Consider the following 27,527-nt stretch of genomic DNA (forward strand, 5'->3'; position numbering starts at 1 on the left):
TATCAGTGATATACAGTGGTGTGAAAAAGTGTTTGCCCCCTTACTGATTTCTTATCTTTTTGCATGTTTGTCACACTGTAATGTTTCAGATCATCAAACAAATTTAAATATTAGTCAAAGATAACACAAGTAAACACATCATGCAGTTTTTAAATGAAGGTTTTTATTATTAAGGGAAAACAAAATCCAAAACTAAAAAAAGGTAAAAAAAATAAATAAATAAAAAAAAACATGGTAGGACCAGTTCTGCAGTATATACTACTCAAAATTTAAAGTAGTAGGCATGCAAGTATTATATTTCATTCAGGATATGTATTGGAGAATTTTTACACTGCTGAACTGGCACAGGACCTGATTATTTCGTCCACCACTGTTTATAATGATATACTGTAGCCTATCAGTGATATAGCTTACTGTAATGTGTAATATAAAATACTATAACTTGACAACAAGAGTCCCAACAGCCAGACATTATGACGTCAGTCCTGTCTAGCTCGCGCGGAAGGGGGTGCTGGAGGCGCGCGGGGACGCGAGAGAAAGGAAGGAGGAAAAAAAAACCCTCAACCATCATCAACACTCTGGCGATGCGGGGTCACGAACTATGACCTTTAACAGAAGAAAATCAAAAGTAATATTTTGTAAAATATTAGAGTCCTCAAATTCTGTGACCGTTGTTTCTCGGAGGTAAGTCTCAGTTCCGGACTGAAAACCGTAGAAAGCTCTCTGTTATACTATATGATTAAAATAGCGCAGCTAATCTCCTAGTTAGCATGTTAGCTAGCCGATGGGAGCTCCCTTCCTGCCAGACTCCGGCAGCTCGGGATACCGGCAAGGACCGTAAAAATGTTAGGCGCAGTCTGGCTATGCTGATATGCTTTATGGATAGTTAAACTAACAAATAATTCTTATTATGTAACACCACTGTCGACCTTAACCCGAACCAGTCTTTCCACATGCTAGAATGCAAATGCAGGCAGATGGACGGGTGCAGTCGGCTTCTACTGCAGCACTTGCTGCCTATACTTGTATCAAACTAGCTTAAACAGCTAACGCTGGAAAGCTATAGTTGCTGCAGATGAACTCGACCCCTTTACCTTTGCCATCCAGGGGACAGAAGTGGGTTGAAACTATATATATGACTACGATTTTACTCACCAACGTTGCATTTTTTACATTTACTACCAGCGCATTCACACTGGCACACTGTATTGTCTGAGAAGAAAACTGCTCTAATATATTTATCATAATGATTCGTATGCAATGTTATTGGCCGACTGCCAGATTCTCCATTTTGTTCTGTGTCGTGTTTTAGGGTATGGAAATATTGATGGACACTGTGTTAGACCAATCAGTAAACAATACAGCGCAGCATGCTCCTCCCTTTGGCTATGGAATCTTTGGAGTACTGCAGGCACATTAATCATTTTTCATTTATGCTGTCAAAGTTTAATCTTTGTTATAACCCCAAATCAACAAAGACAGAATCAAAGCTGTCAAGTTCATTTTTGGATGCAAATTTAAAGTCTTTATGTACCATTAAACAGCCTGCCAAAATAGTTTATTAAACCTTCAATACATAAATCATTGTTGTCATTAAATTATTGTTACATACATTGTTGTTATTATAGAATGGTGTTATTGCAGCTTTAATTTTAGTTTGTTTTATCATCATTAAATTATTGTGTGTATAAACCTATGATTTAATGTACTGATGAGAATGTTATTCTTCATTCATCCTTGAGTGAGGAGTTTTTAGTGACAGCATTTCATTGTTATCCACCAGAATGTAATTTTGATAACTGTATGAAGAGTTTTGAGAACACATTACCTTGTGAAATGTGCATTGTGCTTGATTAATTTCAGTGGCATCCTTCCAAACGGATCTCACTAATGACCTTGCTTCATCATGATGACCAAAATGAATCTGCTTTCTCAGCAGAAAGTGGACTCTGAACACGAGGCAGAGGTGAGTGTGCAGACGGAGAGTTCCACAGCATACACATTCCTGGTCTCATTTGTTTCACACAACACATATGAAGATGAAACTGTGGCGCTACTCTTTTTGGTTATGTGCTTAGTAGATGCTGCCATTATTTGTTGAGAGATAAACCTTATCCAGATAGTTCCCTTTGATATTTATGGAGAAGTGTGTTATATTAACACTTTTATGTTTTATGCAGACTTAAATTTAGTATATTTGTATTGCAGACAGAATTGATTTAGGCAATTTGTTTCAAATTATAGGTGCCATCCTCTCCATCAGAATCAGTGATGAGTGAGTCTCCACAGCGCTTCCAGGTCATCTCTACCGAGCCTGGCACAACACCGCAGCAAATACAGGTAACCACTTTAGTCTACGAATGTGACTTTGTCACTTCCTGTTGATGTCATCCTTTTTCTGTGCATTAGCAGCCACATTAAACAAGTCGATGTTACAACATGTGACTTATCTCTCCCTCCTTCAGTGTCACACTCTACTTTTTTGTTTTTCCTTACCCCTACTGGTACATGTTCATGTCCACCTCTCTCCCATTCTGTCTCCCTCATGCATCTCTAATGCCCTCAGATTGTAACTGACCAGCAGACAGGTCAGAAGATCCAGATAGTGACAACGATGAACCCATCCAATGCTCCCAAGCAGCAGTTCATTCTGACTACGGCTGACAGCTCAGGGTCAGGAAAGGTTATCCTGGCCTCACCAGACAGCCATAATACTAAGCAGCTTATCTTCACTGCTGCAGAGAGCCTGATGCCAGGAAGGATACAGGTACAACACTACCAGCTGACACAGTCTATGACAGAACTATTGGCCACATCTTGGTCTTGATATTTAGTACTATTTTCAGACAGTGTTATAAATATCACACTGACATTACATTATGGTGAAACACAATATTAATGACCTGTGGTTGACTTTGCTTTTCAGATTGTCACAGATCCAGTGTCAATGGAAAGGTTGTTAGGGCAGTCGGGGGACTTGAACCGACCTCCGCCAGTGGAGTACTGTGTGGTGTGTGGGGACAAGGCCTCAGGTACTAAAGCTGACAGCTGCATTACCTGGAAATGTGAGACATGGTATTTATTTTGACTGATGCATCCGGATGTCAGATCCAACAGTATGTTCATCTTTATAGTGTCAGCAATCCCACATGGATCCACACACATACAGTGACTCAGGCACACTGACTAGTTTTCATTTATATTCAGGGCGTCACTATGGAGCAGTCAGTTGTGAGGGATGTAAAGGCTTCTTCAAGCGGAGTGTGAGGAAGAACTTGACCTACAGCTGCCGCAGCAAGCAGGACTGCGTCATCAACAAACACCACCGCAATCGCTGCCAATTCTGTCGGTTGAGGAAATGCCTTAAGATGGGGATGAAGACCGATTGTGAGTTTGCATCCCCAATCTACAGTACTGGTAGACAAACACACAGTTCCACTCAGAAACAAGTCTGGTATCATCTATCTGCCTACAGGTCTTTTAAAAAGGATTAAAGACCAAAAAGGTCTTAGATAAGTTATTAGAAGGTATTAAAAAATGTTTAGGTCTTAAATATTTTTCTTGGCTGCCGACATTAACATTAGTTATTATTAATGAGAATATAGTTATATGGCATATACGAGAAGATAAATTTAAAATCTAAAACAAGCAGAACTAATTTGACAGTGGATTGTGTTGCATCAGGCTGCTTAATTCTTTTTGTGGTGTTTCAGTCAGCACCATCATATCTGTAGCCAACACTGCCACTGCTGCTAACTATTGTAGCTAGGAACTGAAATCATTTTTCAATTGGTTAATCCATCCATCCATTTTCTGCCACAGAAATGTCTTGTTAGTTGATTAATTATATGCGACAGGAAAGTACTGAATAAAATATGATATAAGTATAATATAATAGTAACATATTCATGTATATAATTCAGAGACCTATTGTCCTTACTGCTTTTCTGTTATGTAATATGGTGAACACTGCAGAAACCCTGAATATACATCTACAGGGTAGAAAAAGGGGAGGTGTTCTTTAATCATATAATTCAGATACAAGCCCCTTGGTCCATTGCATTCCCATCATAATTTGACAAATTCTAACCATTTAAACCTAAGGACCTTGTGTCTGCACTAACACTGAAGTGTTCTTCAATCTTCAAGGGGTGAGAAGAAAAAGAACATTCCTGTGGGATCTCTTTTATTATTATAATCATTATAAAAACATCATTTGGGTTTGTTGCTGTTTGTCCATAGCTGTCCAGAGTGAGAGGAAGCCCATCGATGTAGTACCCAGAGAGAAGCATGCTAACTGTGCTGCCTCCACCCAAAAAATCTACATTCGCAAGGACCTAAACAGTCCACTCATTGCCACGCCAACCTTTATCTCCGATACAGAGACAGATGGCTCCAGGTCAGTGTGACTCAGACATACAGACAAACCTCAGGCCTGTGCTCTTCTTTGTCCCATCTCTGAGCTGGTGATGTTGATGTCATGTCAGCTGGATTTTAATAATGCTATTTGTAATATGCAGATCCAGCTTGCTGGACCAGGGGATGCTGGTTAATATCCAGCAGCCAGTCATCCAGAGTGATGGAACGTTGTTGCTCGCAACTGACTCAAAGGTACAGATGTTTCTGCAGTTACAGTAAATGGAACAACCCTTCTGCTATTTGTAATGTAAGCACAATCCTTCAGATGTAGCTTAGTAGTGTCAACAGAACTAACTAGTTTGTCCTTAAAATGCTGTCAGGTAGTTTTGTCTTTTGAACTGGTTTACATTGAGTCTTCACTTAGCATTTTGCTATGTCGTTAGAAGCATTTGTCAGTCCTCTTTGTTGCAGGCTGCTATGATGCTCATTCTTTTGCAGTAGAGCTCCAATAATTAATCAATTAATCAGCTAACTGACAGAAAATTAATCAGCAACTATTCTGATAAAAGATTGATTGTTTTAGTGTTTTTTCAAGTAAAAATACCAGACATTCTGTAATTATTCTTAAATGTAACAATTTGCATTTCTCTCTTGAAATCTGATCCAATAAGTTTGGGTTTTGGACTGTTATTAAATAAAACAAGAATCCTTTACATTTTTATTGCTAAGTGATCGATTGATTCATTTAGAAAATAATCAGAAAATCATTCAATAACAACAGTAAATAGTAGTTGCAGCCCTGATTCGCTCCAGTATGGGATGCACTATTTTGTGTCCACAGTAGATCAGTGTGAAAGTATATGACAAATTAATATGTTTCATTTGTCTTCAGATGGAGTCTGGGCAGGGGGACTTGGGGACACTAGCCAATGTGGTGACATCACTGGCCAACCTGAGTGATTCACTAAAAGAAAACCTAAACAATGGTAATACCTCAGACAGCCACCACGGGGAGCAGGCTGCCAGTGAGATAACACGGTCAGTCAATACTGCACAGAGAGGAGGAGAGTGTGTTTGTGAGGTGTCTGCAAAGTTTCATCACTCTACTCAGCGGGCCCTCCATATCGTTTCAGACTTGTCGTTTTGTGTCAAATTATTGGCCTCTTTGGGAGCACCTTTTATAATATTATACCTTGTTTGTCTCTGCAGAAGCAAAACAGGTTAAAATAACAGATAAAACAAGAACTTCTTCAAGGGTTATCGTCTTGCTTGCGTTTTCACGAGTAATGTGTACCACACTTTGAAACAAACTGAAGTTCATTAGGTTTGTATCATTTTACCCATTAAAACCAAAAGGCCAGAGTAAACCAATTCCAATTGGCATTCAGATGTTGTAAAAAATAATTCACCCTATAAATATGTAAATGTTAATCTCACTTTTTTTGATATAGAGCAGAAATGTTATTATTATTAGTCAAAGCTTCATTGTTCATGTACACAGCAAAACCTTGACAAAACTATTGAACATTATAACAAAACATGGAGGCGGTAGGCACAAAAAAAGTGAACAAACTCTGTCAGAATTTTTTTTATTGTCTACAATATGGTGGGCTGATGCTGACCAACAGAAGCACAGATGGCTTTTCTGTTTACACACTTTTGGCATATTGGACTGAACCATCCATCTATTATCTATACTGCTTATCCAGCTGACACTGGGTGAGAGGTAGGGTACACCCTTGAGAGATTGCCAATCTATCACAGGGCTAACTCATAGAGACAGACACCCACAATCACTCCTATGGGCAATTTAGAGTCAACTTTAGCTGTATGGCATTGGACTGTGGGAGGCAGCCAGAGTACCCGCAGAGAACCGCACAGAAAGGCACCAGGCCGGCCAGAGCTTGAACCCAAAATTTTCTTGCTGCCCTCTGTCAAATCAGTGAATGAAAATGCATATAAAATGTAAATTTGTATGTGTGCTTGTGTTGCACAGTGCCTTTGACACTCTGGCCAAAGTCTTCAACCCACCTGAAGTTGGGGGTGTACAGAGTCTGGCAGACAAGTCCTGTGTCAGTGGAACAACGATCCAGCTGATTGGTCGAGACCAGGAGACCCCCATCATTGAGGTGGAAGGACCACTGCTCACAGACAGCCACGTTGGCTTTAAGGTGGGTGGCGTTTTTGCCTTTTAGTTTGATGGTGTTTCTTTTCCATTGGCGTTCATCTGGTAGTTGTCATTTGTCAAATATTTTCAAATGAATCCTCCCATCAATACCCTTTTCCTTTGTCCTGTTTCTCTGTCTTTGTTGCTTTTCTCTAGCTGACCATGCCCAGCCCCATGCCCGAGTATCTGAACGTGCACTACATCTGTGAGTCGGCATCCAGACTTCTCTTTCTTTCCATGCACTGGGCGCGCTCCATCCCTGCCTTCTCAGCTCTGGGGTGAGAATACATTTGACACCAGACACTCTTAGGAAATAACACTACAAGCTTCTTTTTATTTACAGCACATACTGTTGGGAGCACTATGGGAAGCCAGTGAGTTATTGTCAATATACAAACTCACACTCATCCTGCTTTTTTGTGCCTCTGTCTGTTTCAGTCAAGAGGCAAACACCAGCCTGGTGCGAGCCTGCTGGAATGAGCTGTTCACTCTGGGTCTTGCTCAGTGTGCTCATGTGATGAACCTATCGACCATCCTCGCTGCCATCATCAACCACCTTCAAAGCAGCATGCAGGATGGTATGGACCACAGACCTCGTCATCACTTCACAGTAGGAGACATATAAACAGGAGCCAACAAATGTTTAAACTTGTTACTCTTAAAAACTCTTAAACTAAAGAACTAATGGAGAGCGCAGTAAAGTTTTCTCCCATTGCTTCACTCATTTGTCAGGCCCTTGTGGCTTTCTAGGCACAGTTGATGAGATTGTGTGGGAATTTATCTTTGTGTTTTGCCACTGTTATTACATTTCTGGTATTACACTTATGACCTCCTGATGTCAATACATCATTTGTTCATGTGTCATATATGACAACTTAGATACCACAGATTTTGATGTAAACAGGAGGATGTATGTGTTGTTACCTGAAGTGAGCCAGATGTATGTCAAAATGACAATACAAAGTGCATCTTTAATGACCAGAGATTAGTAACTGGAAATTTTGATGGTGATGGAATGTTTTTTTGTTTGTTTTTTGACCTTAGAGAAACTTAAGTAAATTATTATTTTGATACATCAAACTGGACCTTTTATTCCATCTCAGACAAGCTTTCGGGGGAGAGGGTGAAGCAGGTGATGGAGCACATCTGGAAGTTCCAGGAATTCTGTAACAGCATGACAAGGTTGGAGACTGACAACTATGAATATGCCTACCTGAAGGCAATTGTGTTGTTCAGCCCAGGTGAGTCTAAGAGAATTTTCTAATTAATTAATAATAGACATTATAGGTGTTATCAGTCAGATGAAATGGTTACTATAGAACTGAAATCTGAATCATCTCTGTGTGGAATGACATTTGTGTGTTTGATTCATCAGATCACCCAGGTGTGGACAGCAGCGGGCAGATTGAGAAGTTTCAGGAGAAAGCCCTGATGGAGCTGCAGGACTATGTGCAGAAAACGTATCCAGATGACACCTACAGGTACTGTACATTCCTACCTGCAGTCAGAGCCATCAGCTCACCCTCCTTATCCCACATTAAAGCAGTGACACATAGTAAATTACAGTTAATCAGTGCGCCGGTAACAGAAAATGTTCACTCTTATGTGCTCAGTTTATTCAAATATAGTAAAATCTTCACAATAATACTTTAGCTAAGTACTACTCAATTGTCAAACTGAAAACCATCTTCTGTGAATTGAGAGAGTAAGTAAAGCACAACTACTCTTCTTTGTTATGTCACTGTCTGTTTTTGGTATGTCGTTGCTGACCTACTGACCTAGTCCATTTTTTCATGTTCTAGTCACAGACAACACTTCCCACTGACATAATTGGCATATGCGTAACTTTGTCCAAAGCCAAGACAAGTCAGATTTTATTTGTGTTGCCCATTATTACAAATTGGCCAGAATATGTATAGCATTCAACACCCTCTGTCCTCAAATTGGATAAGGAAAAACTGCCCAAAAAAAAATGGAAGAAACCTCAGGAAGAGCAACAGAAGAGGGATCCCTCCTCTAGGACAGACAGACATGCAATTGTTGTCGTGTGTCCAGACTAACTCAACTTAATAGATGTACAGTATAGACAGTAGTCAGGGTGACAAAATTGTATATGATAAACATGATGTGTTTGCCTCCCCAGGTTGACCCGTATCCTGACTCGTCTCCCCGCCCTGCGCCTCATGAACTCAAGCATCACAGAGGAGCTTTTTTTCACTGGCTTAATAGGTAATGTCTCAATTGACAGCATCATTCCTTACATCCTCAAGATGGAGACGGCTGAGTATAACAGCCAGGACTGTGACCATACAGAATGACACCCCATCACTCTAGCACCCAGAACTGTCAGTTCAGAGATGGTACTCTCTCTTGTTTATTATTGAACCCCAGCCTAAAATCCTGCAGTGGCCCCTTGCTTTTTAATAATGCATGGCACAGTGTCATTCAGGAATTCTTGGTAGGCTAAGATGATCTGGCATTGGACATGGACTGTTTTCTCTATTCTGCTGCAGTCTGGTAAACTGGAGTTTGTGGCCTAAACTCAGTTAATGTATTTTTAGCACTTAAAGCTACTCATCTGTGAACCCTACCCTTGGACCTAAGTCTTTAATCTTGTTTGTCTTATCTAGGCCCTACCATGCTCTCATGTTGATCACATACATAATTTAACATTAACTTTGATGTCAGTCTCATATTTAACAGACACTGTCCAGAATTTAAAGATTACAAATATATGGACATGGAATTTAAATCATTTAATAAGTCTAATCTTAAGAGCATAGGTGTAATGCTGCCAGAATGCGCCGGAACGATGCTCCACCACTTTTTTTTTCCTCCGAGAGGAAAAGAGATATTTGGCTGATTTTTGAGTGCTTGAAGATCCAGTTGTCAGTAAAGCATACGTCCTGCAAAATGGAATGGTCTAAGCCAGGGGTTCTCAAAATTAATATTCAAAGGCCTGAATCTGATTTCTCTTCAAGTTCAAAGGTCTAGAACAATTAACAATTAAGCTAATGACTTTTATTAAACTTGCTTATAACTTAAGAACAATGTATACTCACTGGCCACTTTATTAGGTAAAGCCCGGCTTTAACAAAGACTAGGTATGACTTAATCTAAACAGGCTTTGTAATTGTTCTCTCTGTTCATTTTGTTTTTCTTTATTTCCTTCTTTTTCAGTTTTGAAACTGACACAGTTGACAATGTACTCAGAATAACAGTTAAAATAGAGCTCTTCAGTCAGGTACAAGAACTAAATCTAGCCTCAGTCCTTAATCTGTATTCAAATGCACAGGCTATCATTCCACTGATAGCACTTTCAGCGCATTCTTGATTCATTACAGCATGACTAGCATTTGGTTTTATTCTAGCTTTCGGTTTTACTTGTAAAACTGACAAAGTCACGTAGCCAAATTAGCCAGTTTAATTGACCCTATGGCCTTTTTTTATACACAATGACATCTCAGAGATTTTAGATCTGGGAGTCTTTTTTATGTTTGAGTATTGGATAGTCATGAATATGTTGCTATTATAACCCGTGCAATCACCTCATCACTTTTCCCTTTATGACAATCAATTATATGTTATTTCCTTCTGTCCCATCAGTTTTGTGATACATTTTGTACGTATATTTATAAATGGCAGTTATTTCTGTTAAGGCATTATATTATCTTAAAGATTTGGGGTTCAGAAATGCTATGTATGTGTAGCAAAGCTACTGTTTTTGTACTTGTGTTTGCATTTGTCTTCTGCTAAGTGCACATCAGCCAGTTTTTGGTGTGTTTTACTGCATTCATGCTGACTAAAACTCTTGCCTTTTGTATGTTTTCTAAAACATTCAGTTTGTTGTGAACAAATTAGCTTGTTGTATACTAAGTGTACTCAAAGTACTTTTGGGCAGGTTTCCCCGATTTAAAAAGGAAAAGAGATTTTTTGCAAGCTAGTCTAGTGTGTTAATGTCTTGAAGACCATATGGAGATTTGTATACCCACTAGAGAGAGTATAAGAATCCCCCTCCTGTCATTCAAGGTGTGATCTCTGGATTGATTTATGGTTTTAGGACCCTGGGATGACTCATACTTCCCCAACACCTGTGGTTAGGACATCACATATTTTGCACCTATGTTCCGGGTAAAATAATTTTACGATCTGCTGCTGGTAGCTATAAACTAGGGTTTTTCATGGGAATGGATGGGCAGACTAGGGGGTTATTACATCAAAGAGTTTTTATATTATTATAGAAATCATGTGACCTTACTGTACAACCGTGGATGTTTAAACTGGCCGACGAGACAGATGCATTCTCATACACTTTCCCGCTGCCAGTTAAGACTAGAGCACTGACCAGCCCGAGAGAGCGGTGGCTCGCACGCACAGCGATCGGGTGTGAAGTTTGGTCCCCAGGGGCTGTCTACCTCACGCCTGGGGTGTCTTGGCTGTGTAGAGACTTTAAGCATATACTGTATGTTGGTCAGCCTGTGTGTGACTAAGAATAAAAAAGGTAAGTTTATTGATTTCCTATAATGGTCTTTCATTAATTTAGTGGAATAAAAAGAGGTCACCAGATGTTCATTTATTAGACCCAGCTGCACATTGTAAAATAATATGTGACGCCGTGGGGTGGTGCGGGGGGGGGGGGTTATCATAAATCAGTGGATTTGACAGATGCTGCATTGTATTACTCTCTCTCCCACTTGTATAAGGCTTCAGAATAAGCATCCACAGCAAAATGAATGTGTTGTGAAAGATAATGGCTTTGTAAAGAATTCAACAATGATTACGTCTTCTGTAATATTTGGGTTTAAATCCCATGCAGACTATTTGTAAAGGTACTGGTGTGAAATGACCTTTGTACATGTAATGTACATGAATGCATGTTGTTTTTAGGCAGGGTTTTATAATCTTGTTACTGTCTGACCTAATAAGGAGCATTGTTTTTGTTTTATAGTGTAATGCAGTGCATGAAGAAGTTGCTTAAGTGCATTTTACAAGGATTCTGTATGAAATATGTTGATTTGAATATTGTGGCTTTAAAATATTTACCATGAGCAGCTCCCATATTAAGGGTATTAGAGCAAACTTTTTTTTCAGCTTTGTGGATTTAGAATCCCAAATAATATTTTATACTATGTATACTATGGTTTTTTGTTGTTGTTGTTTTTTGCTTTCTTTTGTTCTGTTTTTGCTCATGTAAAATGTATTTGTTCAAATGCAGAGGTTGAGAAATTCAAAGAAATATTTTCATGTTTTTCTCAAGTTTGTCACAACCCTACATTTCTACCTCACACCAGTGAAGTTATAAAACAAATGTATTGATAGCTGAGCTCCTGTATCAGCATTCCAGTCCCTGAGGCTGGCCTCTCTGAAGCCACATATAAAAGAAATAAACAATTATACATGAATTATAACATGATTGAATCTGTCTGTGCTGAAAACAGAAGAGCTGCCAGGTGTTAGTTGATATGGAATCTGGATAATACAGCTAAAGTAAACCCATGAGCAGTGAGATTTGGTGTTTTTGTTTTTGATGATCAAATGGTACAGGATGGAGGGGAAAATTACGACATTCAAACAGAGGGGGGCAGCAGTGTGCCTTTGCTGGTAGCTGCTGTACCGAAGAAGAGGAAGCTCGCTCCACATTCCACCCCAGCAGGTGGCGGTAATGCACCTTAAGTTGGCTTGCCAATAAACATAAGAAGAAGAAGAGGCTCGCACGAGGCGACCATACGACGTCATCAAAACGCGTCTGTTTTCGTGTGGTTGTGCGGTTCGAAGTAGAGACTGCTTTTTAATGGTGTTTTGTAAATAGTAGAGGAGTTTAAAATGCCTATGAAAGGAAAGTTCCCAATCAGGAGGACCCTGGAATATTTGCAAAAGGGCGACATCATCTTTAAACCCAGTGTGAAGATCATGACGGTGAATTACAATACATACGGAGATCTCAGTGACGGAGCAAGGTCAGCTAGTAGTGTAGAAGGATCAAACACCCACATTGTTGTCCTGTTGATTATACTCTCAGATTAGACGTATATAAATTCGTATAACGCTAACGGAACGTTGAGAGGTTGATCAAATAAAATTGTTCCAAAATGGGATAACCAACCTTTTTCTCTTCATCGTTCAGTCACTCTGTCTACGACGTTTCATGCCTCAAAGTGCTCTATTTCGCTATTGGAAAGAAAAAAAAAATCTGCAGATTGTTTTCTTGACTAGTACGTGAATTAACTTACTGTTTGGTCAGTAAACTCAAGAAAAGAGTTTATTGGCCTGTTAGGTCTGAAACACTGACCTAAACCCAAAGACAATCAGTTTCCTAAAGGCTGAAAAAATATAATATAATGAAAATGATGATGGATTTATTTTCTGGGCCCAGGAGTTAAAAACCTTTAATCTCAATCAGATCTAATCAGATTTGGAAATCCAAAATTCTGCCAGATTTTCTCCCAGCATTTCAAAACAATTCAGGATAAGATCACCCTGATGCTGGTCCTGATTTTCTAAATCAACAGATCCTGAATATCAGTGTTACCTAATGGATATGAAGAACAACAAAAGAAGGCAGGCATATAGCAATTCAGAGTCACTTTAATGCTAAGAATTTATTTATTCCAAGTGCATAACACTTACTTAAACTCATAATGGAATTGCAGTAAGTAGTTGATTATCCCCAAACTAGGCCTTCTAGCTAGTTATCATAGATCATTTCATGATTCAAAGTGCACAAACCAAACCAAAATACAGCAGATGTGCCTCAAACTGTTCACCTTTCTCCCAAAAGTAACAAACGTCAAGTTAATGTTCAAGTTCAAACAGTTAGCTAAAGTCACTTAAAACATAATTATGTGACTGTTTAAAGTACTTAATTAGTACAAATTGAAACAACTCATTTCACTTGGCTACACCAAATAATTTTATAAAACAGTGTCAATTTTCATTCCGCATTCAATACAACAGATTATAGGCAATACAAAATACTCTGATATGACAACTGAGTAGAAGATTACAGAATGCTGAAGTAACAGTTCGGTTTATTCAGAACCAAAAAAAAACTTTGGAAAGCTACACTTTAACGCAAGCGGTGCTGTTATGTGACATGCCTAACACGTGCACATTCTGTTCCTAAACTGTGTAATTTTTCCTTGTTTTGCAGGAAGTTTGTGTTCTTCAATATTCCTCAGGTTCAGTACAAAAACCCGTGGGTCCAAATAATGATGTTCAAAAATATGACACCATCACCATTCTTGAAGTTCTACCTCGGTGCGTAGCTTCTGCTGTTGTACTGTTATTTCCAAATATTGTAGCAGGCTGGGCAGGTTTCATTAATATGTCTTTCCTTCAGATGATGGGGAGCAAGTACTGGTGGACATAGAAGGGAAGGATCACAACCTAATTTCACAACATGTGAAGAAGATTTTGGGCAAATCACAGTAAGAAATTCAGCTATTCCTAAATGTGGATCTTGTTTCATGACACCTACGTGACTGTATGTTTGTGGTTAAGGCTGGGTTATGTAAAAAAAAAAAGATACTTTTAACATACATTGATAAGGTTAATGTGACTGACTTTTAGTGAGTGATGTGGAAAAGGTCTGCTCCTGCGGTTACCAAACTGATCTTGGGATTTGTTTTACTCTCTTGCTGCACAGACACATGTTAGACACAGAGGCTCAAGCCAAGATGCAGGCCTCCAACCCTGCCAACTTTGGCCCAAAGAAGTACTGTCTGAGGGAGTGTATCTGTGAGGTGGACGGCCAGGTGCCGTGTCCTGGGACCACACCGTTGCCCAAGGAGATGACAGGCAAATATCGAGCCAAGATGGCAGCATCACAGGAGTAAAAAGCTGAGAAAGAGAGCAGTTGATTTACTGGACAATATTAGTGATGCATTTTATCAACTATGACGTAAAAGGACTACCAACATTGCACATTCTGTAAATATGCCTTGTGTTTGCGCATGATGTGGCCTGGTTTAAGACTCTTCACATTTGGATGTGATTTACATCTATCGGTGTGAATACTGCGAAGTAAACGTTCAAATAAAAACCAGTTGCTGGTGTGGCTAAGTAATAAGCCTGCTTTCTTCACTACATGTAAATGAACCCACAATAATTTCCTGTCAGGGGTAGATGGTTTTACTTTTTTAAACACATTTTTGAAAATAGAATGAAACAACCAGATTACATTGTAGACAGATATTTTTATTGATGCTGAGATGCAATTTCCTAAAGTTAAAAAACTGAGCGTGTCCAAACTGTCACCTTTATTTGGTGATTGTTTTATATGCAGAGGTATTAATTACATGACTTCCAAAGCTAAAATCAAATGCTAACACAAAGAATCTCATGGTATTTTCACTGTCACAGAACATTTAGTGTCACGTTTTGCTTAAAAATGTCTTTGTACACCACAGATAAGCAGTGTGAGATCAATGAACAATGCCTAATACTGCTTAGTCTATTATGAGAAATATGGACATTCTGACCGACAAAAAAAGCACAAACATAGATTAATGTACAGACAGATTTAGCAGCACTGTGAGTGATAATACTTGCTGGCATTCACATAGTGTAATTATATCTAAATTGTTGCACTGACCTAAGAATTTAGTGGATCAGTACAAATATGGAACATTTCTGTACGCAGTAGGATTTCAGTGAACTTTGGTGCCTTATTTCTTGCCAACAATGTGCCTTGATGAATAGTGTTTAGTCAGCACATGAGTGCTGGGTGAGCTGGTTGGACTTCTTTCATCAAACTACTGAACAGAGAACATGCTTTGCATACAGATCCTAGCAGACATCATCAAATAAGAGTGATGTCATGCCAGATTTTATCAGTATGTCCAAGTGTATATATATAAAAAAAAACAAAACAAAAGCAGTAAGATGAACCTGGTCACTAGCTTTGTAGGAAGACCAGCATCATACAGCACTTCAAAGATGCACAGACACGTGAATCAAGGAACCCATGTGCTCAGTTGGATCAGTAGTGCAGCTGTAAACAGTAAGATCACAACGTGTAGGGGTTGCGCAGTAGGACGTACAAAACACTTGGCTCACTGAGGCGTTATTTAGGATGCAGGTTTCTTTTGTTTAGTTTTTTTTTTTTTTTTTTTTTTTTTTACAATCTCATTTAGACAAAGAAACCCAACAAGGGCAGGGTAACGTGTGCATTTAGTTTTACAGAAAACAAGCAAAATAAGAAAAAAACCCCAACAAAAAAAACAAATCACTGTTAGAACAATAATCAATTTCTATTATGGATACTGTACTGTAAACGCACTTGTTATTAGCAGTATGAGTGAAAGCTTCTTATGGTCAGTACAAGCGACAAACAACAAAAATGGTTAAATTTCTCTTAAAAATCTAGGAGAAAGGGGTCGTAAGTGCTGCAACAAATGGTGCAAATGGTGTTACTGGCTTAGTAATTTAGGCCTGTGATTAAATATTAATGTATAAGAATTTCCTTCAAAAACTAGGCTGCACAAGAATGGCCATAAATCTAATTTAACCTGCTTTTATGAGATTATCAGATGTTATTTTGTTCTGAGACTAGTTCACTGCCCGGTTGGAACAGCCATGCATGGTTTGGTTCTTTGGTATTTAGTTAAGTAAGGAGCTGGAACCTCACTAACCACAAATAAAATGAAGTTGTAGGTGCAATAATATAATACGTCTAATAAGAATGGAAATAAAGGAGAACTCCACCCATTTCACACATCCTAAAAAAAGCTGTTGACAGCCTTCTGTACTGCAGAGTGAGCTGCCTCATGTGGTGTCACAACTAAACTGATGGCAGCTGAGTTGCATTAAGCATTATCTCTGGCTGTGCTGCATCTGCTTTGATGCCTTTTTCTAACTGTCCAGTGATATACGAGTGCAATGCTAAATTGCTTGAGTACACAATTTGTCAACAAAAAAGCCCTTGAAATTATTTATCCATGGATTTTGTGCATCAGTTAATTGCTCACATGGCTCCAATTTGTTCAACTTAAGCCGAGCAAACACATTGTCTTTGTTCTGAATTTCTGCCAGAGACTTCAACAAGACCACAGCTTTTTAAGCAGCTTTCTTCCATGGTTTATGTTTGTACTGATATAACAGAGTATTTGTACACATTTGTACTTGCAGTGTTTAAAAACTTGGTATGATGGGATACTGGAGGATCCAGCTCTCTGCGACCCTGTACAGAAAGATGTTTGGAAATTAAGGGAGTCACTCCAGACTACTGAAGTCTAATACATATTTAATTTTGGAACTAATGTTATATTTCTGTAGTGCAGCAGACCTCACCCAAACTAACCTCTGTAGGCTCATTACAGTAGTGAGCTAGTCTTTCAGGACTTGGTGCAGTAGCAGTAGATCAGGGGGATTTTGAGGAAAAGTTGTTAGTGCTTCTTTCTCTTCTGTTCCTCAAGGGTGCGTTTTAGCTCTCTCAGGTTCCCTGACAGGAGCTCCACCTCGTCAAGACGGCCGCTGAGCTTGGCATCAAAAATGTAGGCCCTAATGTTGTCAATCTGCTGCAGCAGCAGTTCTTCCTCTATTATGTCCAAATCGGTCAAAACCTCATCATCGTCGTCCCCGTCAAAGGGGTTGGTTGAGTCTCCTGGAGAACTCCCAGAAGCCTTCATGAAAGGATTACCCGCATCAGTGTCGTCACCCTCCTTAAAGGGGTTGCTGGGTACAGTCTCTGCCTGTTTGTCCTCCTCATCATCTTCATCAAAGGGGTTGTATTCTTTCTTCCCACTGGTTATTTCTTTATGTTCCCTCTTGATGTCTTCAAAGAAAGGATTGGACGGATCCTCCTCCAGTGGAGTAGAGCCCTCCTCATCAAAAGGGTTAAAGGAGGTGCTGTTCTGTCCTTCGCCACCAGGGGGGGTTACGTGCCCCCCTAAGCTCCTCAACCTAGGAGGCGACTCCTCCTGGCTTGTGAGAGCAGGGAATGCTCTAACAGATGATGGGCTCCTCTCAGCTTTAGGAGTCAGATCCTCTGCTGTATTGTCGTCCTCTTCCGGGAAGCTCCCTGCCGTGCTGATATGCAGAGTCCTCTCCCAGGTGAAGGAAGGCAGAGTGGATTCCACAGGGGGGCCACAGTTCTCCCTCTCTAATTTTTCCCGGGCCTCCAGGCGATCCAGCTCCCCCTGCTGCAAGCTCTCCTCCTCAGCTAGCTTCTGCGAAAGAACAATGGCCAGGCTGGTCTGCTGTTGATCGTATTCATCCTGTAGTTGACGCAAGTTCTCCTCCAACATGGCTGCCTCATCTGTTCTTTGGGCCTCCCGTGCCTGACGGAGGAATGACTGAATGTTCTCAATCTGCTGCAGGAGGGGGTCTTCCAGCTCACTGCGTGCATGAACAGTGTCTGCAGATGGCAACCAGCCACCTGCTTTGGTCATCCGTGGCACCCTAGGGGCCTGCGGCAGCTCTCCATTATTACTGATAGGTGGACGGTTTCTCTCAGCCTCCTGCCTCCTCCTCAGGGCCTCCTGGCCTGCCTGTTGAGCAGGAAAGCATAGGAAGTAGTTGGCAAATTTAGTAACTCTTTATCAAATTAAAAAAGAAAAAATTAAACGAAGAAGTATAATCTCACCAGTCTCTCTTGTTGGAGTCTCTTCTCTTGTTCCTGTTTTCTCTTCTCTTTCAGCTCTTCATATTTGTCCTTGGTGGGTAAAGACATGAGACCTAACAGCTTCTCCTAGGGACATGAAAAATGGATGCATTTAGCGAAAGGAAGGATCATGGGAGAAAGCCACATGGAGCAGAAATACTATATAAATGTAAGACTAATAACCGAAAAAGACACTATATAGCCCCATTCAGACAGAACTGACTTCTTCAGGGGAAGGTGGGTTGGTTTCAACATTACCTTTGCTGATCAGGGATTATTTTTTACCTTCCACCTCTGTAATAATGCATCAGCTCAGCACACAGGGTGGCAGCTAATGAAGTATAAAAAGGATTTTACTAACCCAGTAGATCACTTGTTAACATCAGTCATCTCATAATGAAGCAAAAAGTGAAAAATAAGCTTTACAAGACCCCACAAGTTTGTCAAATGGGCTATTGTGGTGTCACAGTGTAGATGATTCTCTCTCATTAATGTGCTGTCTGAACCTGGTCTTACCTGGACAAATAGCGTTGCTGTATAGCGCACCATCCTCTGCAGCTGAAGTGACTTTGGATGTGGCGGGGGATCGTTTTTAACTCCCAGTGTTAAAATCTTCTTACTGACAAGAAAACAGAGAACTTCATTTGTTCTTTACAAGCTCCATATTTGACAAACAAGACAAAGGACTTCTATTCGGTTTTAAAACAGTCAGGACTGGCATGTACCTTAGAGCATCGATGAGTTCGTAGTATTTGTGTACTTCCAGTCTCAGTCCACCAGCAGTGTCAAGATTGTATGTGGTTTCTCCGGCACTGTGAAATGTGTACAGCCATGACCGTAAGCAATAAAACTGTCTTTCCAGTAAACATCTCTCTGTCATATCAGAAACGCTTATTGCATCATTCATTTTTAACAGGGCTTACTTGAGAGATTCAGCCATTTTGATGTATTCTGGAGCTTTTTCATCCACCTTCTCCATGCACATCCTCAGCCTCTGACAGGAAGACAAATTTTGAGCATGTGAACAACAGAAAACTCCAAAAGAAAAACATTCAGTGACGGGAAGGACGCAACAGTGTAACACAGAACTGCACTTCTACTGGAAAAGGGAAATTATGAAATCTGTAAAGACTTGTTTCATGTCATTTCATTTACCAACCTCATAAAGTTTTACTATATCAGGCACGTGGTCTTTCTCTTCTAACTTCTGTTGTCTCTTCAGCAGTGTGTCCATGCAGTGGTGGCAGCAGCGGATCTTCTCGTCATCCTTCTCCTCCAGCATGGAGGTTATGCTGCTCAGGCTGCTGATGCTGCCTCTCCTAGAGCCCATCCCACTGCTGCCACCCCCTGCTGGAGGGGATTGTGACTGAACTGGGCTCCCGGGTACACACAGTGCCTCGCGTGTCCCATTAATTAGCTTTTCTGTGCACAGACAAAAAGCAAGTATTTTGCAGCAACAAGCCAGATAAGAAAAAAACTTCAACAAGATATTCAAATATGTTTTGTAGTTTGTGGAAGTTTTGTCCATACATACGGGCCAAAGTTAAGGGGACAAATTCCATGCACTTCCTACACATGATAGACCCACAGAGACGACAGTGGTGCCGTCTGTTCCGGATGTTGAACTTGTTCCCACAGTCAGGACAGAAGGGGACATCTGTGTCATTCACCCATGACACTACAGACTTCTCATTGGCTGTAAAGAACAGTGAACTGTCATAACTGTATTTAATTTTTACATATATAAGAGGAGCCTGTCTGATAGGAAAACAGATGTGTACAAACCTCTGATTTTGGCAGCATCTGAGTTGGTCCTGTCAAATGATGTCAGCTAAAAGGAGAGTTTTCATGGTAAATAGCTGGCACTGCCAAGTTGAATTTCAACAACAAGAAAATTATAGTCTGAACGAGCTGTGATTTGCTATTTTAAGAGCACCTTTTCCAGTCTGATGATGAGCTTGTTGACCTCAATGACATAGTGATCTATCCTGGCTGCCCGGTGTTTTTTAAACAAGTCCAGGTGACTTCTAGTTGCTCCTACAACACAAAGGAGGAAGATTACTCTTAGTGCATTAGATAGCATTTGAAACACCTGCTAAAACAACACCTTACATTTTATATCAGTAAGTAGAAATGCTGAGTCTCACCTAGTTCCTGAGGCTCCCACATGAATGGGTCCACTCCACCATAGTAGAAGGACTCATAACTGCCAGTATCCACTCTGTCATCTCCATCCCTCTTTAAGAGCTTGTCTTTGGCTTTCTTTGCCTTCTGAACCCAGCCTACATGCACAGAAATCAGGACATGGCTACCTCAATGTACTGAACAATCAGAAAGGGTATTATTAGGGAACTAATTAATCTTTATTTGAGTAGGCCTAGTCCACAGGAATGTGCGCTTGTTTCTTATTTCATGATCAATCTGAAAACAAGTTAATGTGAGCTTATATATTTAGCACGACACCAAGAATCCCTTGACCCTGGCTGGGAGAGCAGTCACAGAACACCATAGACTGGTCCAGTAATTCATTTAATCTTGGATGTATCCCAGGTCAATTTCCAACCAAAATTCTTCTTTCCACATTTCATAATTTTCCGTTTCCATCTTCTGATTCACCCTGAGAAACTGCAGCAGCATATTTTGTCAGTTCATCCTGGCAAGCATTTCCCCTGATCCTCTGACGCTGTAATGTAGTGTCCTCATTAAGAAATTAAACAGACTTGTTGCTAAACCATACAGCACAAAGTCATTATTCTTTCTTTAGATTGTTTTGTGCTAGAACTTAAAGAGTCAAATGGCACTGTGGCTGTGAGCAGACTCAACGAGAACAATACACGGTACTCACTTTTGAGCTGTCCCCTAACATGGCCATCATCCCCAGTGTGCTCCTCTTCATAGTGTTCTTGGAGTTGATAGAATGACTGAAGGTCTTTCAGGCACAGTGGGCAAAGAAAGCCCTCTTTCACCTCACCTGTGCCCTCAAAGGCGGGGGGGTAGCTGGAGGCCATGACAGCAGTCAGCTGTGTTGCTGGAGAAGAGGTGCAGAGTGGGAAATTCCTGGTTCAGTCCACAGGTCACGGGGTGTGCAATCCACCCCATATTAGCTCCATCATGCCAGAGAAAATCCTCAGACACCAAAGAGCAGGACAAAGCAGACTGTGGATATGTAGATTAAACAAAATCCAAATATGAACTGCAGTTCTTTTGGGGAAGAATCATTTGATCTAAACACTAATTTAATTTAATTTAATTTAAACATTTTAGATGGAGGGTGTACTTTAACCACTTTGGATCTTTATAACAACCTACTAATGCATCATTCACTGCAATTACACAATGTGACTTGCATGTAATTAAAACATGGAAGGCAGCAGTGTCACTATATTAAACAGCATCACAACTATCTGACAAACACACTAAGCCAGAGAGGACTGTGAAGTTAGAATAAGTAAGTATGTCTTATTTGATATATTATAATATGGGTTAGAACAACTTTACAGATTCAGCTAATTATCGTATAATGCTCTGATGAGTGAAGTACACCTAGCTTTTAGCTAATGAGCTAACGTTAGGGCATATTGTAATGAGTTGCACACATCCTACGTCAAACATTTTAGAGTAATTTACTGCTAAACCTTAATGTTTGTATGCACATAGACGCGAACCTCAAATTAGGTTTTAAATGTTATACCAGCTAACATCATAGTTGCTACCAACTGTACGGCCTCAGTTTTATATTGTTAGCTTGACAATGCTAGCAGCAGCCTTTGCTTTGTTATCGTTTCTTCGATCTCGTTGCTCAAAAGAACTTCCAACGGTACAAAAAGAAATACTCGCGGACTTATCAACACGGACCTTTTGTACTTACAAATGAATCCTACAGTAACAATGTTGCTGACAGTTTGGCTCCTCTTTGACAGCACCAGCGGTAGCCACCCTGCCTGTTCATGTGATTAGCATTCTGTAAGGCAAGAGAAGAGGGACAAACGGGACGAAACGCACACAGGCTAGACTTCACCGTAGGAGCGACATCACCACATTGGACCATAAAGTAACTATATAACTTGGCATTTGTGGCTGCATTAACCGCGTAGGGGGCGAAAATGGTTGCTTGACCCCCTGGTATGTGTGAATTTCATTACTTCCTCGGGCATCTATAGACAAACAATCAAATTTACATTAAAGGAAATAACTGTCAGATGTATTCATTATGAAATTTATTTTGTTACAGCCTGAAGGGCTCCCTAGTAATACTGGGCCTAGTAGGATTTCTGTGTGTTAATTACCGAAGCACAGTTAAAATGAAAGCAAGTTGATAAAACATTTTACAACAACAACAACAATAAAACTTATTAAGGTTTAAATCAAAGCAATGTGGCATTAAAAGTAGATTTTATCACAGGCTTCTGTGAAGATGTGTAGTGAACCTGGGGTCTTTGGTGCCCCCGGGCAGTTGCCCTTTTTGTCCGGTTGGTAATGCAGCCAGGCATTGCGTCACCATGTCCTTCTTGTGTTTCTTATTTGTTTGATTTTGTTCCTTTGTTTACTGTTTACTCTTTATGAATGAAACATGAGTGGTCCTACTCCACACAAGCAACTGGCCCAGGGACCTCAGGTTCACTGTCTCTCACTTGGTCTGGGAAAACTGAATTATTTGCAAATAAAAGCCTTAGTGTTTTAAATGATTACGCAAGTCTGAGAGTCAGTGCAGAGTGGGCCTGTGTCAAAGTCCAGTTTTATGAGTAAAAAGAATAATTTAAGTGTCAATATATATCCTGTACAAAACTGCAAACTTTCATGTATAGTTTTACAAATATAGTTTTCACCTACAGCTCTTAAGATGCCTTGTGCACTTGACTTGATGGGTGCTTAGTGGCAATAGAGTACATAATGCATAGAGGATAAGAGGAATTAGAGATCATTAGGGAGTCAAAGCTCATTTGTGCCATGGGGCGCCCTAGCAAGTTAGTCCAATAAAATTAAAGTATACTTGGTAGGACTTTCTCAGCCATCCTCCTGGGGATCGGGACCATAAATGGTATCATGAGATGACCAAAAGTATAAGGAAACACAAAAATAATGTTTTATACAGAATCTTTTTTTTTAATTTTCTTTGAATTTTACTTGGCTGTTGTGAAATTGTGGATAGTTGTACCTTTTCAGACCTCTAAAGCTCATTCAGATGCACTCTGAAAATGAAAAATCAGTTTTTGTTTGAGCTACTCAAAATCCACAGTGCAAATCCAAGTGGGCAAAATTGAGATAAGTACAAGTAGATTTTATTGATCTTTAAGGGCTTATAACCACTGAACTGCACTGGCCACAATGTCCTTGAAATGTGTTTGCTGGTGTGTGTGCACGTCACAAGTTTGTGCTCTTGCTAAAGACCTTTTATAATTTAAACATTTGATGCTTGTCCTTTGGGAAGTCTAAAACAGTTCATGCACGGAATATACAGTAATTCAACCTAAATAGTTCATCCCGTATATTTACATTACTCTGCTTAGTGGTGATACTGACATTACAGCTATTGTTGAAATGTGTGTGTGTGTGTGTGTGTGTGTGTGTGTGTGTGTGTGTGTGTGTGTGTGTGTGCTTTAGTGCAGCACCTCTACCATTACATTTCAATTTCTAATGTTTGATGAAATCATTTGCATTTTGATCAGGCTTGTGGACAGTTGCTCCCAGGGCTCTGATGGAATGAGCCTAAGAGGAGGACACCTGACAGTCTCTCTCTGCCACTGAATTGCATTAATCAGTATAGATGAGGGTGGCAGCTTTGCTGGACCACATACTAATTAGACCTATTGGGCTGAATCAACAGTTTAACAGACTTCATCAGTGCACCAAGGCTGCAACTAAAACAAACCATACATTTTAATCAGTGCGTTTTATTATCCAACAAAAACAATGGTGGCTGACTTTAGAGCAAAGGTATGCTTTTAATTTACAACATATAGGTTAAATAAACTTAATCCATGCAATAGAAAAAAATCTCTGGCACAATTCATTTGTTGTGGTAATTGCTATATGGTTTATATAAGTAGAAAATAATCAAACAAATCAATCAATGAAGTGATTTCTTATGCATAACTGTAAACCTTCATGTATCATAATTTAAGCATGCGTTGTACTGACAAGCGCACGTTGCCTCATAGAGGCAACATCGCAAAAGCCAGTAGACTATGCTTTCATCCTTGGACCTGACTTCAGCTTAAGTATCATAAATTAACAGACTAATAACCGATAATGATAATTGTAATCATATTCACTTAATGAAGTTATACGCACTTTTATGAAAACATTATTTACAGTGATATAGTCAGTTTTTGGAGGACAATTACGCACGGAGTTTTCAAAGAAACAAACAGCAGATAAATGCTTTGTGAAGACGGTACAGTAACTGTCTGCCAAAGAAAATCGTGGCACAAAAGATTAAGTGATGTAAATTATTTTTTCATTTTTAATAATTCATTATGGTCACTTTATTTACACGTTTATTTGTTTACAGTAAAGTAGTGCAGGCACACCAGAGCATGTTTTCTTAACCCCTACTCTCCTTCCACTAAATCCTCCTCGGGTGTAAACCTTTTACCCGGGTGTTGTCTCTTCTCCTCGGCATTATTCTTGTTAATGTTGTCTAAAAAGTCGAGCAGCAGACTGGTCTTGCTGCAGCTCGTCGTGTCCAATACATCGCACGGACTGTTTGTGGCTAAATCCGGACTCGAGTTATCCCAAAATCGTTTTCCGGGATGTTGACGCTTTTCCATCTCTAGTAGGTCTTCCTCTCCATCCGCAACAGCATCCCAGTCTCCATCGCTATCCGCATCCTCAGAAAGGCGCTTACCTGGGTGCTGGCGCTTGCTGTGTAACATCAGATAGCGCTTGCCAGGGTGCTGTCGCTTAGAAAGTTCACCCAGGATTATTATGGGGTTGTCAGAAATTTGTCCAGATGTGGAGCGCCTTCCCGGGTGCTGCCTTTTCTGGAGCTCCGTGAACGAGTGCATTTCATCTTCGCGTTTGCCCGGGTGCTGTCTTCTTTGAACATCCAAGTATCCGTCATCCTCGTCTTCTTCTCTCCTCCCCGGATGCTGCCGCTTCTCCAGATCCTCGCTGTATCTCTTACCGGGATGCTGTCGCTTTGTCAGCCATTCTGGCTGAGAGGAAAATCCCTCTGGATAAAGAAAAACACTATTTAGATAACTTCAAGCAGCCCCAAGACCTTTAAGCATCGCTGGACTGCAAAAGAATGTTCCCCAGCTTGTCAATGTCGTGCGTAAATTGCACACAAGTCAGTAGCTGGCGGTACATATTCCTTGCGTCATATAAAACTGGACGAAAATTATTTGAAATGTTTATAATAATTATTTATAGTCTATTTAATTGGAAAACGTTCAAAAGTATGCCCAAGAACTGCTTTGACCACCAATACCTTTAGTTTAAAAGTTTCAGGTCAAAAGATGAGACAACAACACCAAACATATTTAATATGCAAGTAGAAATATAACTACTGACAAGTTAATAACACAAAATCAAACAGCCCTGTTATTATTATTATTATTATTGTGACACTATCTACATTAACTCAATTGTCCCTCGTTCACCTGTAATATGAATCTCCAGCACATGTTTTACGCACCGTTTCTACCGTCTTCATCCTGCATCTTTTTGAGAATAGACCTTAACAGGAGACTTTCTGCTCTCTGTAGTATGATGTCGTCTATGGTCCTTCGGTCCGCCTCATCCTCAGCAGAGATGCCCTGTCCTCCAGACACCGCCAAGTTGCAGAGCACGAGAGAAGCCAAGATGAGCAGACATGTCGACTTCATCGTAATTTAGTTGGTCGTCTGTTAAAGAAATGGATTGTGGTCGTTTGGAAATATGCTACGCAAACGAAACTCGTGTAGTCAAAGTGAACTAGTCTATAAACACTTGCTTCCACCGTAGATAACTGTAGGATCGAAAGACAAGGTCTTATTTTTCGAAAAGAAATGTGAAGCAATCGGAGAAGATCAATTATCCAGAGCAAACTGTAACTTGAGTTAACTTGTTATAGGCAGTTAAACTGATTTAATTTTGATCTTATGTAAGTTTCTATAAAATCCTAAAACAAGTCTGCAGTGCCTTTGCATCCAAGGAAGTGGTATAAACTTCACCTCAGCAGCAGCATTTTAAACCTGCTTTACAGAAATAACAGATATTACCTAACTTCATGTGATGCTGTTAAAAAAAAACAAAAAATTATTTAAATACTGAACAATTAATGTGACCTATGATGAAGTAGAACCGCTAACACAAAAGATAAACATACTTGCTTAGTATAAGGAGTTTTGCTGGAGTGCGACAGACTCACCTGGGAATAAGTGAAATTCTGCTGGTTCCCACTGGCTGTGAAGCACCGTCGGCAGTGGTGATAGCTGCTCTCAGCCTCTTGGTGACCCGTAAAGGCCAAGTCTAAAGGTATGAGCGGATAACTTCCAGTCTCAGCATTTATACTTACCGGTCACTGTCGTCACACCAACGTTGGAGTCATTTTTCAGAATCCCTCGTCCACATTGATGTCACCAGTTCGTACGTAACTGGATGTGGTGAGTGATCGCCCTGTAGGGGCCGCTGCCAAATTTGTCATTTTGAAAAACAAAACAAGCAATGGAGTCTGAGATAGACCCGTGGCTGTACCACACGATGGCTGGATTAGTTACGTTCATTCACAGAAAATATTCATTTGACCTTGCTTTACGCACAGGTTATTCATGCATGGGCTACTAAGTTCCCCGAACTCTTCCCCTTTAGGTTGAATACTTTATTTGTTATAGATATTACTGATAATATTGTTTTAGTTATTCAGAATTTTCTGAACTATCTCCTTTTAGGATGTTGACTTGGTGTTTTATCAAGCAACCAAAACAAATAAATGAACAAAAAAACATGTTTCCCCAAATGTATTTCCCTTCAACATTGTTAAAATAATTTTACTGTACTTTGGACTGTACAGCATGTTGCTCCAGCTCATGATAGAAGTTTATTGATGTTGTTCTATTAAAATCCAGGATCCAAGGGAAAGTATCAAGGGCTGGAGCAGGTTGATGCCTCATGCAGCTACAACATTTCTGCAGGTGAAGAAAGTTGGGGTTATAAAGGTTAAACCTGACAGGTGTCACTTCACACAAATATCCTAGAGCAACCAAGTTTAGTTTTTCCTTTTTGCAAAAGTGCTCTCTCTCTCTTCATCCTGATAGCTCTGGTGTGATTTGATGAGATGTGTCCGGTATCTGCTTTCTAAGAAAGATGTTTCCAACTGTCTGTCTGTGCAGGAGGAAAAGCCCGTGCCCGTGTCAACTCCAGACCTCAACAAGAACACTAGATGACATGGAAGTGGGTGTAAACACACAAGAATGT

At 40.0% G+C, this 27,527-nt stretch overlaps 4 protein-coding genes across 11 annotated transcripts; 2 read left to right on the forward strand and 2 right to left on the reverse strand.

Annotated features, from left to right (window-relative positions):
* Window positions 1–479: 479 nt before the first annotated feature.
* On the forward strand, window positions 480–11,131 carry nr2c2 (nuclear receptor subfamily 2, group C, member 2). Of its 4 annotated transcripts, none has more exons than XM_020610746.1 (15): window positions 481–684; window positions 1,864–1,966; window positions 2,245–2,340; window positions 2,567–2,767; window positions 2,927–3,032; window positions 3,208–3,387; window positions 4,243–4,399; window positions 4,521–4,611; window positions 5,252–5,397; window positions 6,356–6,530; window positions 6,683–6,804; window positions 6,965–7,104; window positions 7,630–7,767; window positions 7,902–8,007; window positions 8,670–11,131. In XM_020610746.1, the coding sequence occupies exons 2-15, from the start codon at window positions 1,907–1,909 to the stop codon at window positions 8,842–8,844; spliced, it is 1,893 nt and encodes a 630-aa protein (XP_020466402.1). In that variant the 5' UTR covers window positions 481–684; window positions 1,864–1,906; the 3' UTR covers window positions 8,845–11,131. The 4 variants fall into 4 exon arrangements, with proteins under 4 accessions (XP_020466405.1, XP_020466402.1, XP_020466403.1 ...); XM_020610747.1 differs by lacking the exon at window positions 481–684 and adding an exon at window positions 699–1,116; XM_020610748.1 differs by lacking the exon at window positions 481–684 and adding an exon at window positions 699–845.
* A 1,094-nt stretch (window positions 11,132–12,225) lies between these two features.
* On the forward strand, window positions 12,226–14,591 carry mrps25 (mitochondrial ribosomal protein S25). The gene is made up of 4 exons (XM_020610685.1): window positions 12,226–12,483; window positions 13,677–13,783; window positions 13,866–13,953; window positions 14,172–14,591. Exons 1-4 carry the CDS (start codon window positions 12,350–12,352, stop codon window positions 14,359–14,361), a joined length of 519 nt encoding a protein of 172 aa, XP_020466341.1. The 5' UTR covers window positions 12,226–12,349; the 3' UTR covers window positions 14,362–14,591.
* A 1,064-nt stretch (window positions 14,592–15,655) lies between these two features.
* Window positions 15,656–22,153, reverse strand: rbsn (rabenosyn, RAB effector). Of its 5 annotated transcripts, XR_002275721.1 has the most exons (13): window positions 21,997–22,152; window positions 20,974–21,284; window positions 20,276–20,410; window positions 20,065–20,165; window positions 19,914–19,959; window positions 19,663–19,824; window positions 19,288–19,550; window positions 19,052–19,122; window positions 18,854–18,940; window positions 18,645–18,747; window positions 18,111–18,215; window positions 16,827–18,015; window positions 15,656–16,706 (listed from the first exon to the last, which is right to left on the reverse strand). XR_002275721.1 is itself a non-coding variant. In XM_020610682.1 (12 exons), the coding sequence occupies exons 2-12, from the start codon at window positions 21,134–21,136 to the stop codon at window positions 16,912–16,914; spliced, it is 2,340 nt and encodes a 779-aa protein (XP_020466338.1). In that variant the 5' UTR covers window positions 21,137–21,156; window positions 21,997–22,153; the 3' UTR covers window positions 15,656–16,911. The 5 variants fall into 5 exon arrangements, 4 of the variants coding, with proteins under 4 accessions (XP_020466338.1, XP_020466339.1, XP_020466335.1 ...); XM_020610682.1 differs by having other exon boundaries at window positions 15,656–18,015; window positions 20,974–21,156; window positions 21,997–22,153; XM_020610683.1 differs by having other exon boundaries at window positions 15,656–18,015; window positions 20,974–21,156; window positions 21,984–22,153.
* Window positions 22,154–24,020: 1,867 nt separating this feature from the next.
* trh (thyrotropin-releasing hormone) lies at window positions 24,021–26,614 on the reverse strand. The gene is made up of 3 exons (XM_020610684.1): window positions 26,482–26,614; window positions 25,768–25,975; window positions 24,021–25,302 (listed from the first exon to the last, which is right to left on the reverse strand). The coding sequence occupies exons 2-3, from the start codon at window positions 25,955–25,957 to the stop codon at window positions 24,680–24,682; spliced, it is 813 nt and encodes a 270-aa protein (XP_020466340.1). The 5' UTR covers window positions 25,958–25,975; window positions 26,482–26,614; the 3' UTR covers window positions 24,021–24,679.
* Window positions 26,615–27,527: the final 913 nt, after the last annotated feature.

Source organism: Monopterus albus, unplaced genomic scaffold (genome assembly GCF_001952655.1).
Source record: "Monopterus albus unplaced genomic scaffold, M_albus_1.0 scaffold106.1, whole genome shotgun sequence".
In the NCBI taxonomy this organism is placed as follows: domain Eukaryota; kingdom Metazoa; phylum Chordata; class Actinopteri; order Synbranchiformes; family Synbranchidae; genus Monopterus; species Monopterus albus.

Excerpts from the sequence above, each read along its gene's own strand:
- rbsn (XM_020610682.1), bottom strand. The coding sequence starts at position 21,136 with ATGGCCTCCAGCTACCCCCCCGCCTTTGAGGGCACAGGTGAGGTGAAA. Across the intron at positions 20,411-20,973 it reads TGTTAGGGGACAGCTCAAAA|GCTGGGTTCAGAAGGCAAAG; the intron begins GTGAGTACCGTG and ends CTGTGCATGTAG. Across the intron at positions 18,216-18,644 it reads CAGCAACGCTATTTGTCCAG|GAGAAGCTGTTAGGTCTCAT; the intron begins GTAAGACCAGGT and ends TCATGTCCCTAG.
- mrps25 (XM_020610685.1), top strand. The coding sequence starts at position 12,350 with ATGCCTATGAAAGGAAAGTTCCCAATCAGGAGGACCCTGGAATATTTG. Across the intron at positions 12,484-13,676 it reads GATCTCAGTGACGGAGCAAG|GAAGTTTGTGTTCTTCAATA; the intron begins GTCAGCTAGTAG and ends CTTGTTTTGCAG. Across the intron at positions 13,954-14,171 it reads AAGATTTTGGGCAAATCACA|ACACATGTTAGACACAGAGG; the intron begins GTAAGAAATTCA and ends CTTGCTGCACAG.
- trh (XM_020610684.1), bottom strand. The coding sequence starts at position 25,957 with ATGAAGTCGACATGTCTGCTCATCTTGGCTTCTCTCGTGCTCTGCAAC. Across the intron at positions 25,303-25,767 it reads GGATGAAGACGGTAGAAACG|AGGGATTTTCCTCTCAGCCA; the intron begins GTGCGTAAAACA and ends TTCTTTATCCAG.
- nr2c2 (XM_020610746.1), top strand. The coding sequence starts at position 1,907 with ATGATGACCAAAATGAATCTGCTTTCTCAGCAGAAAGTGGACTCTGAA. Across the intron at positions 6,805-6,964 it reads CCTGCCTTCTCAGCTCTGGG|TCAAGAGGCAAACACCAGCC; the intron begins GTGAGAATACAT and ends TGTCTGTTTCAG. Across the intron at positions 7,105-7,629 it reads TCAAAGCAGCATGCAGGATG|ACAAGCTTTCGGGGGAGAGG; the intron begins GTATGGACCACA and ends ATTCCATCTCAG.